General features: G+C 55.7%; 1 protein-coding gene across 1 annotated transcript; it reads right to left on the reverse strand.

Annotated features, from left to right (window-relative positions):
• Nucleotides 1-1967: 1967 nt before the first annotated feature.
• LOC140000203 (uncharacterized) lies at nucleotides 1968-7585 on the reverse strand. Its single transcript, XM_072030001.1, has 5 exons — nucleotides 5112-7585; nucleotides 4516-4586; nucleotides 3745-3891; nucleotides 2790-2863; nucleotides 1968-2064 (listed from the first exon to the last, which is right to left on the reverse strand). Exons 1-5 carry the CDS (start codon nucleotides 5494-5496, stop codon nucleotides 1968-1970), a joined length of 774 nt encoding a protein of 257 aa, XP_071886102.1. The 5' UTR covers nucleotides 5497-7585.
• Between the last annotated feature and the right edge of the window lie 8800 nt (nucleotides 7586-16385).

Below are 16385 nucleotides of genomic sequence, written 5' to 3' on the forward strand. Positions count from 1 at the left end.
TTCCCTTCCGTGAGGCAGTGAGAGACCACCCTGGGCAAAGGGCTCTGGTTCCTGAGCACCAGCCTCCTGCCTTGCTTCCTGGCAGCGGGGAGGGACGGGAGGGCAGAAGAGCAAAGCCCCAGGCTGCCAACATGGCTTTGCTTGACGATGGCCCGCTCACCTTCTTAGGGCTCTCTGACACGGTGCAGAGCCCTTTCAGAACCATCAAGCGCATCTCTGGGCTTGGGTGCCTCAGGTAGCTCAGGAGGTGCACTGGGTTAACAAAGTCCTCCTCAGAAATGTCATTCTGGGCCAGCATCTGCAAGAAAGAGCAGTGAGAGCCTGGCAGGGCCTGCAGGGCCCCCTGCAGCCTCTTCTTCTCCCACCTTTGGGCAGGGATGGGGCAGCGCCAGCTGGCACCAAAGAGGCACCAGGCGCGGGGAGCTACGGGGGCTTGCCGGCCCCAGGGACCATGTGTCCGTACGTCCTGCGGGAGCTGGCAATTTGGGGGTAGATGGGCACAGGGCTGTGCCTGTGTGCCTGAAGGGGCACACGTAGCCCTGCTGGGAGCAAGGTTTCATCTGGGAACTCACAGCCAAGCGACGGATGCACGTGTCTTCGGTGACTGCGGTGCACCAGTAGCGCAGCGGCAAGTCTTCCATCATGTCGTTCAAAACCCTCTTCAAGGTCTTCGGCATGGCCAGGATCACCTCCCACATGGCCAGGTCAGTGCTGCAAGCCCAGAAGACTCTGTCAGTGAGGCTGCCTCAGCCGCAGGGCCACAAACTTGGGCCAGCCCCAGAGGACCCAGGCTGTCCTGCAGCCCCTGTGACTTGGGGAGCACTGAGGGCCCAGCCTGGGCAGGCAGGAGGGGGCTGAGCTGGTGTTCCCTGGGGGCAGGGGGACTCTGGGCTGCCTTGGACAGCTGGGCTGCTGCAGCCCTGGCTGGCCCAGTAGGGCTGGAACACATTGGTGGGAAGGAGGGCTGTGCTCCTTGGGGATGTCCTGCCCTTTGCCATTGGTGTGGCAAGCAGAGAGTCTCCAGGTGCATCTCCCGACGCGGAACAAGCCCTCAAGGATGTTAAGGCCAGGACCTGTCACGTGGCGGAGAGAACTGCAGCAGGTTCATGACTTCTCTCCAGGGCATCATGTTGGTCATCTGGAGAAGCAGGGAGTCCAGGCACTGCCGCGCCGATGCCGTGTGGATGCTGCCCAGGTTTCTCCTGATGCACTCCATGATCGTTGGCACCTTGGGGGACAAAGTGGGAATGGTGTTGCCAGCAGACCGCAGCCATTGCCACAGCTGCCACTCAAACTTTGACCCCTTCCATTGCTCTCTGCTGGCTTCAGGTGGCTTCTGGAGCCCAAGAGACCCCGATGTGCGAGGGAGGCAGGGAGGGAGGCAGGGAAGGAGAGAGGAACCATGCCTGGAAGAGCTCAAGGGCAGGGCCATGGCCACAGGCCACTTACATCTGTCAGCCAGTAGTCAGGGACCTCCAAGGCTGCGTCCAGCACGCTGCAGGCCCCCTGCTTGTCATGGGTGCTGGAGTCTTGTAAAGCTTCCAGGGCTGTGAGGACGATGTCCAGCCTCTCATCAGGGAAGAGATGTCCTCCAAACCACTGTGGGAAGAAGGAGGAGCGAAGACATGCCTCACTGAGTGTCCCAAGGGTGCTGCTTAGCTGAGCAGCAAGGGCAGCTCCGGAGAGAGGGCCCTCGGGGGAAGGGGTGAGGATGGGGCATATGGGGCCAGAGTGCTGGCCCTGCAGGTAACCAGGGCTTGCTGGTGGCCAGGAGGGTGGAGCTGCTGCCGGGACACAGGGGAGCAGCCTTCGCATAGCCCCAGCCTGGGGACAAGAGGAACCCTCTCAGCAGGGCGAGTGAGGCCGTGCCAGCCCCACCGGTTCTGGACCCCTTTGCTCACACGAGATGCCTGCTGATGCTGCGGACAAGATCCCCAGCAAGGCCAGAGCTCATTACCTTGGCAATTTCACACGGAGTTGATGGTATAGAAAATGGAGGTTTTGAATCCTTCGATATCATGCGGAGCAGCCCATAATTTTTCATGTCCTTTGTCTGTGAGCTTTCTAAACAGGGGGAAACACCAAAGAGTCAGTAGGGAAGCGCATCTTTGCCAACAAGCTTGCCAAATGGTGAAAAGCACTTTCACTAGGAATGGCTGAGGAGGGAGGCTCAGACCCACGGCGAGGAGAGTGGTGGGCAGGGATGTAAAGCACAAGGTGAGGAGTGCTGGGAGCAAGAGGGACCTCAGGGATGATGCAGAAGGAGGAGAAGCAGTGGCGTTGGGTGCCGTGGGGGTAGCAGCGTGTCACAGACCCCCTTCTGCTCGGGGTCAGGATGTGCAGGAAGCCCCCTGACACCTGCCTTTAAGACGGCAGGGAGCAAACAGTCAGGGAGCATTCTGGAGGGCGTCACCATCCCTGGTGATGCACGGCTGGCTCTGCTGTTCACTCCTCGGGGAAGATGCCGTTTGGGAAGTGCTCATCGATCGATGGCTTAGACTGGGGGACACCACAAAACAGCGTGGTAGGTGATCTGGGGAGGGTTGGGAAGGACAGCAGCAGAGAACTGCTCCTGGACGGCAGGTGAGCGTCTAGCTCCTGCGGAAAACGATAGCCAGAATGCTGCGGGAAGCTGCTGTGAGGAGCAGAGGAGGCCAGGGAACCTGGCAGAATTCCGTGGGCAGCCTCCACCAAGCACAAAAGCAATCCTTCACAATACTCAGGAGAACAAGCAGACATACCAGGAGATGTCTGTGTGCGGACAGACGCTGCCCACCACACCTTCTTACCTCTTGTTTCCTCTAAGATTGTGAGGAAGCGATAAAGTGTATCCAAAGCTGCGTGTCTCATGGATATATCGCCACTGAAGAAAATGAAGAGGTGGCCCAGCAGCTGTCCCAGGATGGGGATGTAGAGCTCTCTGGAATCATTGTAGCTGTGCTTGTATTTTTCATAGTCATCTGAGTTCTGGGTGAGGAAGGGACGAGAGACAAAGGGCTTAGTGGAGGCAGAGCCAGCCCCTGAGATAGCAGGGCCTGGGGAGGGAAGAGCAGGGGCGAAGAAGGGACGAAGACCCTCGATTCACGGTTCTGAGGCACTCACGTGCATCGAGGCTTGCCTCACAGGCACCCCTGAGTGGCAGGATGCTCTGGGATGCAGGAAAGGGTGGAGGGTTCCTTGTGCCTTACCTCGCTCAAAAAATAACTGATGATGAAATCACCCAGCCTCTCAATCCTCCTCACAGCTCTCTCACACACAGCTGGGTTTTTGGAGAGGGCAAAGTCCAGCAGCGCCTGCGAGGAGAGAAGTTGCTGGGTTGACAGTGGTCTGCAAATGAGACCTGAGAGGATTCTTTGGAAATTCTTTGCAAATGCCAAACCTCCAAGATATTCTCCAACTCTGTGCTGAAACTGGTCTTTGGACAGTTGAGTACGAAGGCCACCAGCATGGTGTCCATGGCTTTCATAGTCTGCAGGGAGGACAGAAGAGCATCGAATTATTTCTGTGGCCCTCCTCACCCCCAGGAGCTGGCTCTGAGCCCCTCGGGAGTTCAGGGGTGGCTTTGGGGCTAAAAAGCCGCTGCCTGCAGACCTCCTGCAGCACAAGATCAGGTCGGGGAAGGGGCGAGGCTGGGAAAGCAAATCTGGGCCCCGGCCCTGCACTGGTCTCTGGTTGTGTCAGCACGGGGAAGCAAGGCAGCAGCTCAGCAGGACTGGGGGTGCCGGTACCTCACCCAGCACATACCTTGGTGTAGAGCGCTCCTTCTGTCTCTGGCATGTCCGACTTGGGAGGTAGAAAGAAGATGCTCTTGAAGCAAATGTTTAGGAGTCTCTCCTTTTCGCCACACAGTGCTGTTGGCACGGTCTTGCTGAAGAAGAGAGAGAGAGGAGCCTGTTGGACGCAGTGCCTCGAGGCTTATGAAGGAGGACACGGACCTTGGCCAGGCATCCCTGGGAGGGACGGGCAGCCTCCCTGCCAGCTTCAGGGCCACCAGGACATTGCCACCAGGGGCTGGGCACGCACCTGAGGAGGGCGACAGTCTCCATGGCCTTCTGCCGGAATGCTGTGCGCAAGCTGTCCATGGGCTCCTTTTCCAGCAGCGCCTGCAGAGCACAAGCAGGATGAGACCTTGGAGCCGCCGGCACCCAGCAGCAGCAGAGCCAGCGCTGCCCCAGCCCTCGCCTCCCAGGGGGCTGGTGCCGGGGGGCCTTGCCCCTTCCCCAACCCGCTGCGCATCCTCTCACCATGATGTTCTCCACCAGCTTATGTTTGCTGCAGAAGCCATGCAAGTTCAGCGGCACACCCTTCTTGGTGACACATCTGCACAGATCGCAGATTTTGCTGAGGAACAGCATCTTCTGCTCCTCGTCGTCCTGGCAGCCACAAAGACACCAACAGAGCATTAGGGGGACACCCACGGCCAGCAGGACCAAAGCCTTGAGGGGTCTGGGGCTGTGTGGGACCCCTGGAGGGCAGCGCCAGGAGCACAGCTGTGATGCAAGCGGCTGCCATTACCTTTTCTGTGCCTCTGACATACGCCCTGATGAATTCCACGGCTGAGTATTTGCACAGTTTCCATGCCTTACCTGGAAAGGAGGAAAGCAAAGAGTGCTGCAGAGAGGGGCTGAATGCAGGGGAGAGGAGAGGAAGGGCCCCAGCCCCAGAAGGCCGTGGGGAGGCCGCGGGGATGCCCAGAGGCTGCAGCAGCTCCGCTGGGAAGAGAGGCTGAGGGAGCTGGGCTTGTGGAGCCTGGAGAAGGCTGCGGGGGGACCTCGCTGCGGCCTCCCCGTGCCCAAAGGGGCCTCCAGGAAAGCTGGGGGGGGATCTTCATCATGGACTGCAGCGACAGGACAAGGGGTGACGGCCTTAACCTCAAAGAGGGCAGGTTTCTTTCGGACAGGCAGGGATTTCTCCCTGGCACAGCCTCCCCATGGGTGCCTCTCGCTGCCCGGCCCCACCGCAGGTGGATGGGATGGGATGGGATGGGATGGGATGGGATGGGATGGGATGGGATGGGATGGGATGGGATGGGATGGGATGGGATGGGATGGGGCCCCCCAGCTCTCTCCCACACTGGGCCCCCACCTTGTCTCACAGGGACCCTCACTTACCAGCATCCTCCAGCAACTGGGCCGTATTGGTGGGCTCTGACAGGGCCGTGTCCTCTGGCAGGCTGCGTTCCACATCCAGCAGGTCGTCCAGGCTCCCCTCGCTGTCCTCAGACAGGATGCTGTCCTCATCTGCGATGTAGCCTTCTTCCAGCAAGCTGTCCTCTGCTGGCCGGTTGCTGCCCTCAGAAGACCAGGTCTCCTGCCAGGCCAGCCTGGGCTGCCTGGGGGGCATGCCTCCCTCCTCATCCCATTCAGAAGCCTCCTCTGGAGTGGGAGAGCTCGTAAGGAGGAACTGGTGGCTCCTCCGCGTGGGTGTCAGCGGCATTGTGGGACTTGGACTGCGCTCAGGGTCTCCTTGAGGCTCCTGTGCTCCTTCCATATCCATCGCTGCCGTGCACCAACACTGAGGGTCCGAGCCACGGCTGCGCTCTTATAAAGCGGAGCCCTGGGGTGTCACCAAGTGACGTCACAATGGGTGCCACTGTGACACGCGCCTGGGCTGGGTGGGCCCCGCATGAGGGCAGGAAGGCTGTGCAGAGGGCCGCATCCAGCTGCGTGGCATTCGAGGCCAAATGCTGGGCGTCACGCTTAGAATCACAAAATATCCCCAGCTGGGAGGGACCCATAAGGATCATGGAGTCCAAAGTTTAAGTTGGGGGCTGGCCTGCCGGAGGGCAGGGAAGGGGAGAGGGACCTGGGGGTCCTGGTGGACCACGAGCCATCCCCTTGGGGCCAAGAAGGCCAACAGCATCCTGGGGTACCTTCTTTAAGGTACTTACGTTATATATGGAGTGGTAATTCGTGGAGAGATGCTGGTTGATATTAATAAAGAAGGGAGAGATGTGGGAGTGTGGCCATGGGGGTCGGCAAGCCCCGTGGTTGATGAGAACACACCCAGCACTGTTTACTTGCCTTTTCTACCTTTTATAGCTTTTATGCCTTTTCTACCTTTTAGAAATATTTGTTTTATAAATATTACAAAATTCAGATTGAGTTGAGACCTCATTTATAACAAATTGGTGACCCCGACGTGATCTTCTTGGACTTTGGATCTGTGACCGGCAAAGGGAGGCGCCCCACACAGTGGCCCTTGCCGATAGCGGTGCTAGAGTCCAACAAGATTTCGAACATAAGAAGCAAGTAAAGAACCAAGAACTCTTATTTTGTGACCCGTAATTCTAGATATGGGAGTCCAACAATTGTTAAAAACTGGTTTATAAATCTTGCAGGGAATATTGTGAAAGCATTCTCTTGTGGTTCAGTTGGCCTTGGCCAAATCTGAAAACAAGACACGGATTAATGATATTCAAAAGAAAATGAGGGATTGTGATATATGGAGTGGTAATTCGTGTGGAGAAAATGGTTGATATTAATAAAGAAGGGGGAGATTTGGGAGTGTGGCCATGGGGCTTGGAAAGCCCTGTGGTTGAGATAAAATTAGACTCTTAACGAGGAGGCCATCAGGAATGTAAAAGAGTTTAGAGGGAACCAAGAAGGGTGATTCAGGAGACTCCATGCAGGCTCGGGTTTCTTGTTCTCCAGCCAGTAAAAAAACGCTGCGCCACACAGCAGCTGGGAGAGTGAGAGGAGTGAGGAACGGCCTTGCAGGCGCCAAGGTCAGTGAAGAAGGAGGGGGAGAGGTGCTCCAGGCGCCGGAGCAGAAGTCCCCTGCGGCCTGTGGTGAGGACCCTGGTGAAGCAGGTTGTCTCCCTGCAGCCTCATGGAGTACCACGGTGGAGCAGGGTTCCACGCTGCAGCGCGTGGAGGAGACCACGGTGGAGCAGGTGGCCCTGCACCGATGGAGGCTGCGGCCTGTGGAAGACCCCTGCCGGAGCAGATTCCGGGCCGGACCTGTAGCCTGTGGAGAGGAGCCCACGCAGGAGCAGGGGGTCTGGCAGGAGCTGCTGCCCATGGGGGACCCAGGTTGGAGCAGTCTGCTCCTGAGGGATGGACCCCGTGCTACGGACCCATATCTGGAGCAGTTCTGGAAGAGCTGCTGCCTGTGGGAAGCCCACGCCGGATCAGTTCATCAAGGACTGCATCCCGTGGGAGGGATCCCACAGCACAGGGGGCGAGAGTGACCGAGAAGGAGCGGCAGAGAAGAAGCGCTGTAGACTGACCATAACCCCCGTTCCTTCGTTCCCCTGCACTGCTCGGGGGGAGGAGGTGGAAGAGGGTAGACGGGGGAGAAGGTGCTTTTGGCTTCTCTCCTTTGTTTCTCACTTCTCTAGCTTGTTAGTAATAAGCAATAAATCTTACCATCTCCCTATGCTGAGTCTGTTTTGTCCGTCACGATAATTACTGTGCCATCTCCTCGTCCTTATCTCAACCCTTGAGCCCTTTTCATCGTATTTTCTCCCCGTTCCTCTTTGAGGAGGGGTGAAGCTCGGCTGCCCACCCAAGTAAAACCACCACACTCTCTCAGAGAGGGGTAAGGATTTTTGCTCAGGACTTGGCAGGGCTGATAGATAGGGCTTTAAACTAGAGTCGAAGGAGGAAGGGGATAAAACCAGACACACCGCTGCTAAGCTGAGGGATGGTGCGCTAGAATCAGAGGGACGGTGTGCTAGTGAGGTCCTGCGGTCAGCTCCACAAGGCGCAGTGTGTAGGGAGGCGCATTTGAAGTGCTTCTACACAAACGCAGGCACTATGAGGAATCAAATGGATGAGCTAGAAGTCTTGGCCCTGTCCCACAGCTACGACATCATCGGCATAAGTGAAACCTGGTGGGATGAGTCCTGTGGCTGGTGTATGGTGGAATTTTCTCCCAACAGAGGCAAACAGCACCTCTGTAGCCCTGCCATGTCACACGACCTCGCTTCCAGTGGCCACACACTTTATTTTTCTGACACGTATTCAACTTGCTGTCGACCAAAACCCCCAGATCCCTTTCTGCAAGGCTGCTCTCCAGCCTCTTCTGCTGGCCCTAAGTGGAACCCTGGGGAACCCCACTAGGGACTGGTCAACAGCCTGATGCAACCCCATTTCTGTAACCCCTTGAGCCCAACCCATCAGCCAACTTTTCACCCTAAACCGCATGTATTTATCTAGCTGTACAATGGACATTTTGTCCAGAAGGATACTGAGAGAAACAGTACTGAAAACTTGATGGAAATCCAAAACCTGGCATCCCTTGCTCAACTAGACGGGTGATGTTGTCATAAAAGGAAATTAAGTTTGTTAAACAGGACTTTCCCCTCATGAACCTGGGTGGGCTGTGATCAACGACTGCGTTGTCTTTCCGGTGTTCTTCAGGAATGCCCAGAAGAGTTTCTCCGTATTTTTACTAGGCTCTGAAGAGAGACTGGCGGGTCTGTAATTATTGGGCTCTTCTTTCTTGCCCTTCTTGAAACCTGTCACAATGATTGCCAGCCTACAGTCAACTTGGACCTCTCTGGGCTCCCAAGACCATTGAAAAATAATTGAGAGAGGTCTCACAAGGACATTAGTCGGCCCTCTGAGAACCCTGGAATGAATCCCCTCAGGCCCCGTAGACTCATATGCATCCAGTGTGGGTTTGGCTAGGAGGTTTTTGTTACCGCACTCATGGCCCCCCAACTCTGGGCCCCTTGGGTCCCAGAGCCCATCATTGCTCTTGAAGACAGAGGCAAAAGAGACATTAAATGGCTCTGCTTCGCCTATGTCTGTGTTTGTGAGGTGACCATCCTCAGCAAGTAACGGACCAATGTTTCCTCTAGCCCTCCTTTAGCAGTTCACATCTTCAATACACATATTAATGTATATATCTGCGTTGTCGCCCACACTACTAGCCAGCTTCACCCCTGAGCTTTGCCTGCACCAATTTTCTCCTGACAGAGGCAAACAGCACCTCTGTAGCCCTGCCATGTCACACGACCTCGCTTCCAGTGGCCACACGCTTTCTTTTCCCACTTAAGCTCTAGAAGAAGATCCCTGCTCAGCCAAGCTGGCCTCCTGCCCCGCCTGCTTGACTTCCAACATTTTGGAATTGCCTGCTCCTGTGCTCTTAGGAGGTCGTGCTTAAAAAGATGGACCCCGATACCTTCCAAAACAGCTTCTCAGGGGATCTTCCGAACTAGTTCCCTGAGCAGCCTGAACTCTGCCCTCCCCGTGTCCAAAGTTCACAGAATTGGAGGGGTTGGAAGGGACCTCAAGAGATCATCGGGTCCAACCCCCCTGCCAAAAGCAGGCGTACTGGCAGTTTTCCTCCAATCGCCAAAGATTTTTAAATGTGAAGTGTCAATAGAGAGCTATTTGTGTTTGTATGTTCTTTCTTTGAAGTCTCTGATGTCTGGGGGTTTCAGAACAACTGCTAACAACTAGTAACTGTTATGACTTCTGAATGGGACACTATGCAAGCCCCTGATATCTGGCCAGGCGGCCAGGAGATTAAGGAGAAGAAAGAAGCTGAAGGATGGCTAGAAGACAAAACTTGCAGGGAACGCTGTGTAAGCTTTTGACATGCTGCCAAGGAGTACAAAGGGGAAGGACAAGAAAAAAAAACTGAGAGGAAGACTACGAGCCTTCAGCATGAAAGACCCCCAGAGACCCCCAGGGGGACCACCAGAGACTGATGCGCATGCTCCAGTAGGAGGGTTTGGATCCCGGAAGCTAATTATAATAACCCATTTTTTTTAGAAGTAGTAATGAATATGTATCAGCCTAGGAGCATAAAAATCAGCTGCTTGATGTAACTGGTGTGCGTCCTGGTGGAGCAGAGACTCCCGGCGCACCCAGCGCTGTTTGCTTACCTCTATTCCTTTAATAAATTGTAAACTTTGATTATAATCCTATTTTGAAGACTGAGCCATTTATAACACAAGCAACAGGTCTAGGATGGCACCTTTCCTTGTTGTCTCCCTCAGTAGCTGTACCAAGGAGTTGTCATCAAGGTGTGTGAGGAATCTCCTGGACCTGCTTGTATCAGCTGTGCGGTCTTCCCAGTTAACGTCTGGCAAGTTGAAGTCCCCCATCAGGACAAGGGCAGTTGAGCTAAGAGAGGTCTCTCTTAGTTGCTTAGCGAATAATTCATTGGTATCGCAAACACCCACTGCAACATCCAAGTGATTGCTTTCTCCCTTAATCCTTACCCAGAAGCTCTCGGCCACGTCCTTGTGCCAGCCCCTTGCCTCGCCTGCCCTGCCTATCCTTCCTGAAGAGCCCATACCCGTCCATCACAGCACACCAAGTCTCGCTTGTTCTGGGATGGAGCTGAAGCTTCCAGCTCCTCCTGCTTGTCCCTCATGCTGGGTGCATCGGTGCAGAAACATTCCAAATGTGCTCCAGTGTACCCAGCGTGGCATGGAGCAGGCCGAAGGATCTCGCTAGCGCACACTCCCTCCCATTTTGGTGTGCCACTTAGAAGATTCTGTCAGGACAGAACAATAATGGATGATGCTCAGAGGGCCTTACGGGGCAAGTGAGCTTTCCAGAAACACCTTTTACCCTGATCTCCTGGGAGGCAGCAGACTTCTCCATGGGTTGGGTCAGGCCGGCATATGCGGCCCTCTGTTCTGCTCAGAAGGGAGTCACGTATGACAGTAACCCTTCTCTTCTTCTTGATGGAGGTGGTCGTGATACTGGGGAAGGCTGACTTGCCCTAGAAAACCCCTCCAACCTGGATGGACCTTCATGCACATCATCGTTTGTGTGTCCATTACTTCCAGAGTCTGTTGTTTCAGGGCACCTGAAAGGAAGGTGAGGTAGGCAAGGAGGGGTTCACCTGCTGCCCCGAGCAGATCTAAACTTCCATCCCTTCGTCACTGAGATGCACTCCTTCTGCCTGATGGCCAGAGGGTAGGGGATCCTCCATTTCCTCTGCTGTGTCTGCCTGACGCATCTGTCCCAGGGCTGGCAGAGTACAGTTCAACCTTCTCCGACACCCTGGTGCTCCTCAGCCTGCCCACGTCCTCCCGAAGCTCTGCCAGGAGGCTGAGCAGTTCTTCTACCTGGGCGCACCTACCACAGGTGGACTCACAGGATGGGATGTCAGGAAGAATTTCTTCATGCAAAGGGTGGAACCGGCTGCCCAGGGCACTGCTGGAGTCCCAGGCCTGGAGCTATTAAAGAAATAGCTCCTTTAATAGCTCCTTGCACTTCTTGGTGCAGGTGTTAACGGAGCCAACTAGGAAAGGTGCCCTCCTAGACCTGTTGCTAGAAAACAGAGAGGGTCTGGTGGGAGATGTGGTGATTGGTGGCCGCCTCGGTCATAGCGACCATGAAGTGGTTGAGTTCAAAATTTACGGTGACAGAAGGAAAAGTGCCACCAAAACCTCATCCCTAGATATGGGGAAGGCGGACTTCAGGCTGCTCGGGGAACTAGTCAGCAAGGTCCCCTGGGAAGCTGCTCTTGAAGGCCTTGATGTCCACCAGTGCTGGTCACTCTTTAAGCGATGCCTCCTAGAAGCACAAGATCAGGCAATTCCTAAATATCGCAAGTCAGGCAGGCGGGGCAGGAGGCCGTCGTGGCTGACCAGGAACATTCTAATGGAGATTAGGCGGAAACAGAGAGTGTTTCGCTACTGGAAGGAGGGCCAGGTGACATGGAAAGAATACAGGGATGCTGTTCGTGTCTGTAGGAAGAAAATTCGTGTGGCTAAAGCACACCTAGAGTTGAAGCTGGCTGTGTCTGTGAGAGAAAATAAAAAGGGTTTTTTTAGATATGTGAATGGAAAAAGGAGAACTAAAGAATACATAGGGCCGCTCCTTGATAGGGAAGGTCTTCTCACAGACGATGACATAGGCAAAGCAGAGACGCTTAACGCCTTCTTTGCCTCTGTCTTCAATGCCGATGATGGGCTTCGGGACCCAGGGTGCCCCGAGCTGGAGGACCGGGACGGTGGGGATGACAAACTCCCAACCGACCCTGAACGTGTGCGGGATCTGCTACTCCACCTGGATCCCTACAAGTCCATGGGTCCGGATGGGATTCATCCCCGGGTGCTGAAGGAGCTGGCGGACGTCATCGCGGAACCTCTCTCAATTATTTTTCAACGATCCTGGGAGTCTGGAGAGGTCCCGGTAGACTGGAAGCTGGCAAATGTTGTGCCGATTTTCAAGAAGGGTCAGAAAGAAGACCCTAGCAATTACAGGCCTGTCAGTCTCACATCAGTGCCTGGTAAAATCATGGAGAAGATGGTTCTCGAACGTATTGAGGTGCACCTGGGGGACAATGCAGTCATTGGTCCCAGCCAGCATGGGTTTGTGAAGGGTAGGTCCTGCCTAACTAACCTGATTTCCTTTTATGATAAGATCACCCGTATGGTGGACCAAGGGAAACCAGCTGATGTGATTTTTTTGGACTTCAGCAAGGCTTTTGACACAGTTTCCCATAGGATCCTACTGGACAAAATGTCCACCATACAGCTAAATAAAAACATCATACGATGGGTGAGCAATTGGCTAACGGGCAGGGCCCGAAGGGTTATGGTGAATGGCGCTGCGTCAGGCTGGCGGGCGGTCACCAGTGGGGTCCCTCAAGGCTCCATTTTAGGGCCGGTACTTTTCAATATTTTTATAAACGATCTGGATGTAGGAATAGAAGGCATTTTGAGCAAGTTTGCTGATGACACCAAACTTGGAGGAGTTGTGGACTCTGTTGAGGGTGGAAAGGCCTTGCAGAGGGATCTGGATAGGTTGGAGAGCTGGGCGATCACCAACCGCATGAAGTTCAATAAGAGCAAGTGCCGGGTCCTGCACCTGGGACGGGGAAACCCTGGCTGCACGTACAGACTGGGCGACGAGACGCTGGAGAGCAGCCTAGAAGAGAGGGATCTGGGGGTCGTGGTAGACAACAAGTTGAATATGAGCCGGCAGTGTGCCCTGGCAGCCAGGAGGGCCAACCGTGTCCTGGGGTGCATCAAGCACGGCATCGCTAGTAGGTCAAAGGAGGTGATTGTCCCGCTCTACTCTGCGCTGGTGCGGCCTCCCCTCGAGTACTGTGTGCAGTTCTGGGCACCACAGTATAAAAAGGACATGAAACTGTTGGAGAGTGTCCAGAGGAGGGCTACGAAGATGGTGAAAGGCCTGGAGGGGAAGACGTACGAGGAACGGCTGAGGGCACTGGGCCTGTTCAGCCTGGAGAAGAGGAGGCTGAGGGGAGACCTCATCGCAGTCTACAACTTCCTCGTAAGGGGGTGTCGAGAGGCAGGAGACCTTTTCTCCATTAACACCAGCAACAGGACCCGTGGGAACGGAGTTAAGCTGAGGCAGGGGAAGTTTAGGCTGGACATCAGGAAGGGGTTCTTCACAGAGAGAGTGGTTGCACACTGGAACAGGCTCCCCAGGGAAGTGGTCACTGCACCGAGCCTGACTCAATTTAAGAAGAGATTGGACTGTGCACTTAGTCACATGGTCTGAACTTTTGGGTAGACCTGTGCAGTGTCAAGAGTTGGACTTGATGATCCTTAAGGGTCCCTTCCAACTCAGGATATTCTATGATTCTATGAAATGCGTGGACTTGGCGCTAAGGGCCGTGGTTTTGTGGTGGGCCTGGTGGTGTTAGCTGACGCTTGGACTTGAGCTGAAGGCCCTTTTCCAAGCGCAAGGGTTCTGTGACTCTTTCACTGGTTGAGTAGGCGCCATGCAGTCACCGGGCCCAGGGAAAAGACGTCCTTGGTGGCCTCCAAGTTAGCTCAGCGTCATGGCACCGAGTCACTGTGAAGGAGCTGCTGGAATAACGAGACAACAACCTAGTTCTATTAAAATATATATTGCTCTTTTGAGGACTGCTGCGGGGCTAGCGGCACCACAGCAGTGGAAATCTCCGTCCTGACATTGCCTTATGCCTTGACGTCAGGATCAGGGTGGTTTGAACTGCCAGGGAACAGACCATGGGTTCCGGGTCGTTCTCTGAAGGCCGGAGGACTGCAAAAGAAAGAAGAGCAGAGATGAAAACCCACTCCTTGCAGAGATCCCCAGGCATCCCCTGCAGAGCATGCCAGCCCCACTCGACTCTTCCCCAGGCCAGGAGGAGCAGGAGGGACAAAGGAATCCGTTGAAAGCTGCTGCTCAGCAATGTCCCAAATGCAGCCACCAGTCCTTCCCCACCTGCGCACCACAGGTCAAGTGGGGCACCTTCACAAGCTGGTTCCCTCACCACCTGCCTCCATCCCTTGGGAGGATTCACACACTCCAGGAATCTCCTGGACTCTTTCCTCTCGCTATTGTGCTTCCCCATGAGAGCAAGGGCTAGCAATCGTGACCCTGCTCCTAGCTGCTTGTAGGCTGTCTCATCTCCCTCTTCGTCCTGGTTGCGTGCTCTACAACAGGCTCCCACCTTCTGTCAGCCTTACTGCCCTTTCCCCTGACTCTTCCTCAGGGACACTCAACCCTTTCAGCGGCACTGCCCAGCTCCAGGCTGGGAGGCCATTCCCTGACACCACAGGCTACCCCGTCTCCTCTCCCTCGTTCCTATGGCTGCATTGCTCCTCCGCCCCGAAGCATTTCCCTGGAGCAGGGCAAGGCACGGGGGCCTCTGCCGCTGTCCCCCCAGCCCTAGCACACCCCCCACTGCCCTCACTCACCGCTGAGGATTTCATTCAGCTTCTCCTCGCTCTGGTCCTTGCAGTAGCGCGCAGCAAGACCTAGACACAGAGATCCCATCAGAGCCCCGCTCCCCAGCACGCTCCCAGCAGCGCAGCCCCTGGCCTGGCCAGCCAGGCTGTGCCCCCTCCTGCACCCTGGAGCAAGGGCCCAGTCGGGGGGCTCTGGGGGCAACAGGGCAGTGCCTGGGGCTGCCAAAGGCTGCCCCAAGAGGGACCCAGGGGCTGGGCTCACCAATGAATCTGACGGCCTCAAGTCGCACAAGGGTCTGAGTGGCCTTCAGGTAGGGCTGGCTCTGCTGCAGGTATTCTTCTACTCTGCCTCTGTCCTGCTGCAGCTGGAGAGAGAGAGAACGCAGGGTCACGGGGCTTGCACACCCTCTCCAGGGTCTCCTCCAGCATCCTGGGGGCAGGGAGGGCAGAGGGGCCTGCAGAAGAGCCCCCTGGGGCTCTGTGCTGGCAGGAAGGGAGCGAGGATGCGGCTGCAGGCAGCGGGCTCTGGCCGGGCGCGTTTGCCCAGCTGGGGCAAACCAAGTTGGGTCCTTACCAAGCACTCTCCAATCCTCCATGTCTGTTTTGTCTGGACGAATCGCTTGAGCTCCTTGCATCGCAGAAACTCTGCAGCCACAGCAAGAGCTTCCCCAGAGGCCTGCGGAGCAGCAGAGGTTGGGAGATGGCAGCACAGCCTTGGGAAGGAGACCCTCTGTCCCCTCCTCTTGGCAGGGCTGCGAGCCTTTCCCAGCGCGTTATGGGAGGCTGTGGTGGGGGGCAGCGTGCACTGGGTTCAGTGGCCAAGGCAAGGCCACGGGACAGCCACCATCGGAGGCAGCTCATGCTGCCGGCCAGAGATCCCCCACAGCAACCCTGTGGCATCAGCACACCCTTGCCCACATAACTGCTCAGCTCTGAGATCTGTACCTTTGCTACGCTCTCACTCTGGTCTCTCATATGAACGTAGAGTGGGAGAAGGCTCCTGTGAACTGTCCTCTTCATTTTCTTCGTCCTTTGCCGCAGCACAGCCTCCACCACGGCTTGGAAGAGGCAGATGGAGTGCTCCTGCACCTGGCTGGACGCCTGGCAGGGAGGAGGACAGGAGGAATTTCAGCATTAGCGTGGCCGATGTGAAGGGAGCTCCCAGCACTGTGAGATGCTTCAGCGCTGGATCCTTCCCAGAGGAGCTGCTCAGGGGCAGCTGCAAGGCCTGGTGCCCGTGAAGGGCAACACAATCGGTTGCCATCGCAGGCTGCCCGCCAGCCACCCCACTTTCGCCACCAGCCGCACCAGCCATGCCCAAGCAGAGCTCCCCAGTGTTATAAGTTGCCCCCTTAATTAATTTTCAGAGAGCATTGCATTAATAATAGAAAGGAAGTTATTGAGTAAGCAACAGCAAGCAAAACAGCGCTGGGCGGCAACGGAGTCTCGGCTCCACCAACGGCACGCACCTCACCCCCCCCCAGGGTCCCTTTTTATATCTTGGTAATTCCGGGATTACGCAGCACATCCTGGTATATTCTGCGACTGTGCGCACTGTTGCTAGGGGGTCGTCTCTGTCCCTCTGGTGGTCGTGAAGATGAAGGCCGTAGTCTTCCTCGGCGTTGTGGTTCAACTTCTTTTTTTAGTTGGTCATGTTGGCCCAGCGTGAGACAGGAAGGCAGGATGTTGATACACTAGTTTAACAACTTATCAGGAGATGGTTACATGAGCTTTGCAGCAGGGTCTTTGAACGAAAGAGGCAACTGAGATGCAGAAGGAG

This window comes from Anas platyrhynchos, chromosome 33 (genome assembly GCF_047663525.1).
Source record: "Anas platyrhynchos isolate ZD024472 breed Pekin duck chromosome 33, IASCAAS_PekinDuck_T2T, whole genome shotgun sequence".
NCBI classification, from domain to species: domain Eukaryota; kingdom Metazoa; phylum Chordata; class Aves; order Anseriformes; family Anatidae; genus Anas; species Anas platyrhynchos.

Coding starts and splice junctions, on each gene's coding strand:
- LOC140000203 (XM_072030001.1), bottom strand. CDS start 5,496: ATGGATATGGAAGGAGCACAGGAGCCTCAAGGAGACCCTGAGCGCAGT. Junction 2,864..3,744: donor AAGGAGCGCTCTACACCAAG/GTATGTGCTGGG, acceptor CATTTTCTTCAG/TGGCGATATATCCATGAGAC. Junction 2,065..2,789: donor AATCTTAGAGGAAACAAGAG/GTAAGAAGGTGT, acceptor CCCCCTGTTTAG/AAAGCTCACAGACAAAGGAC.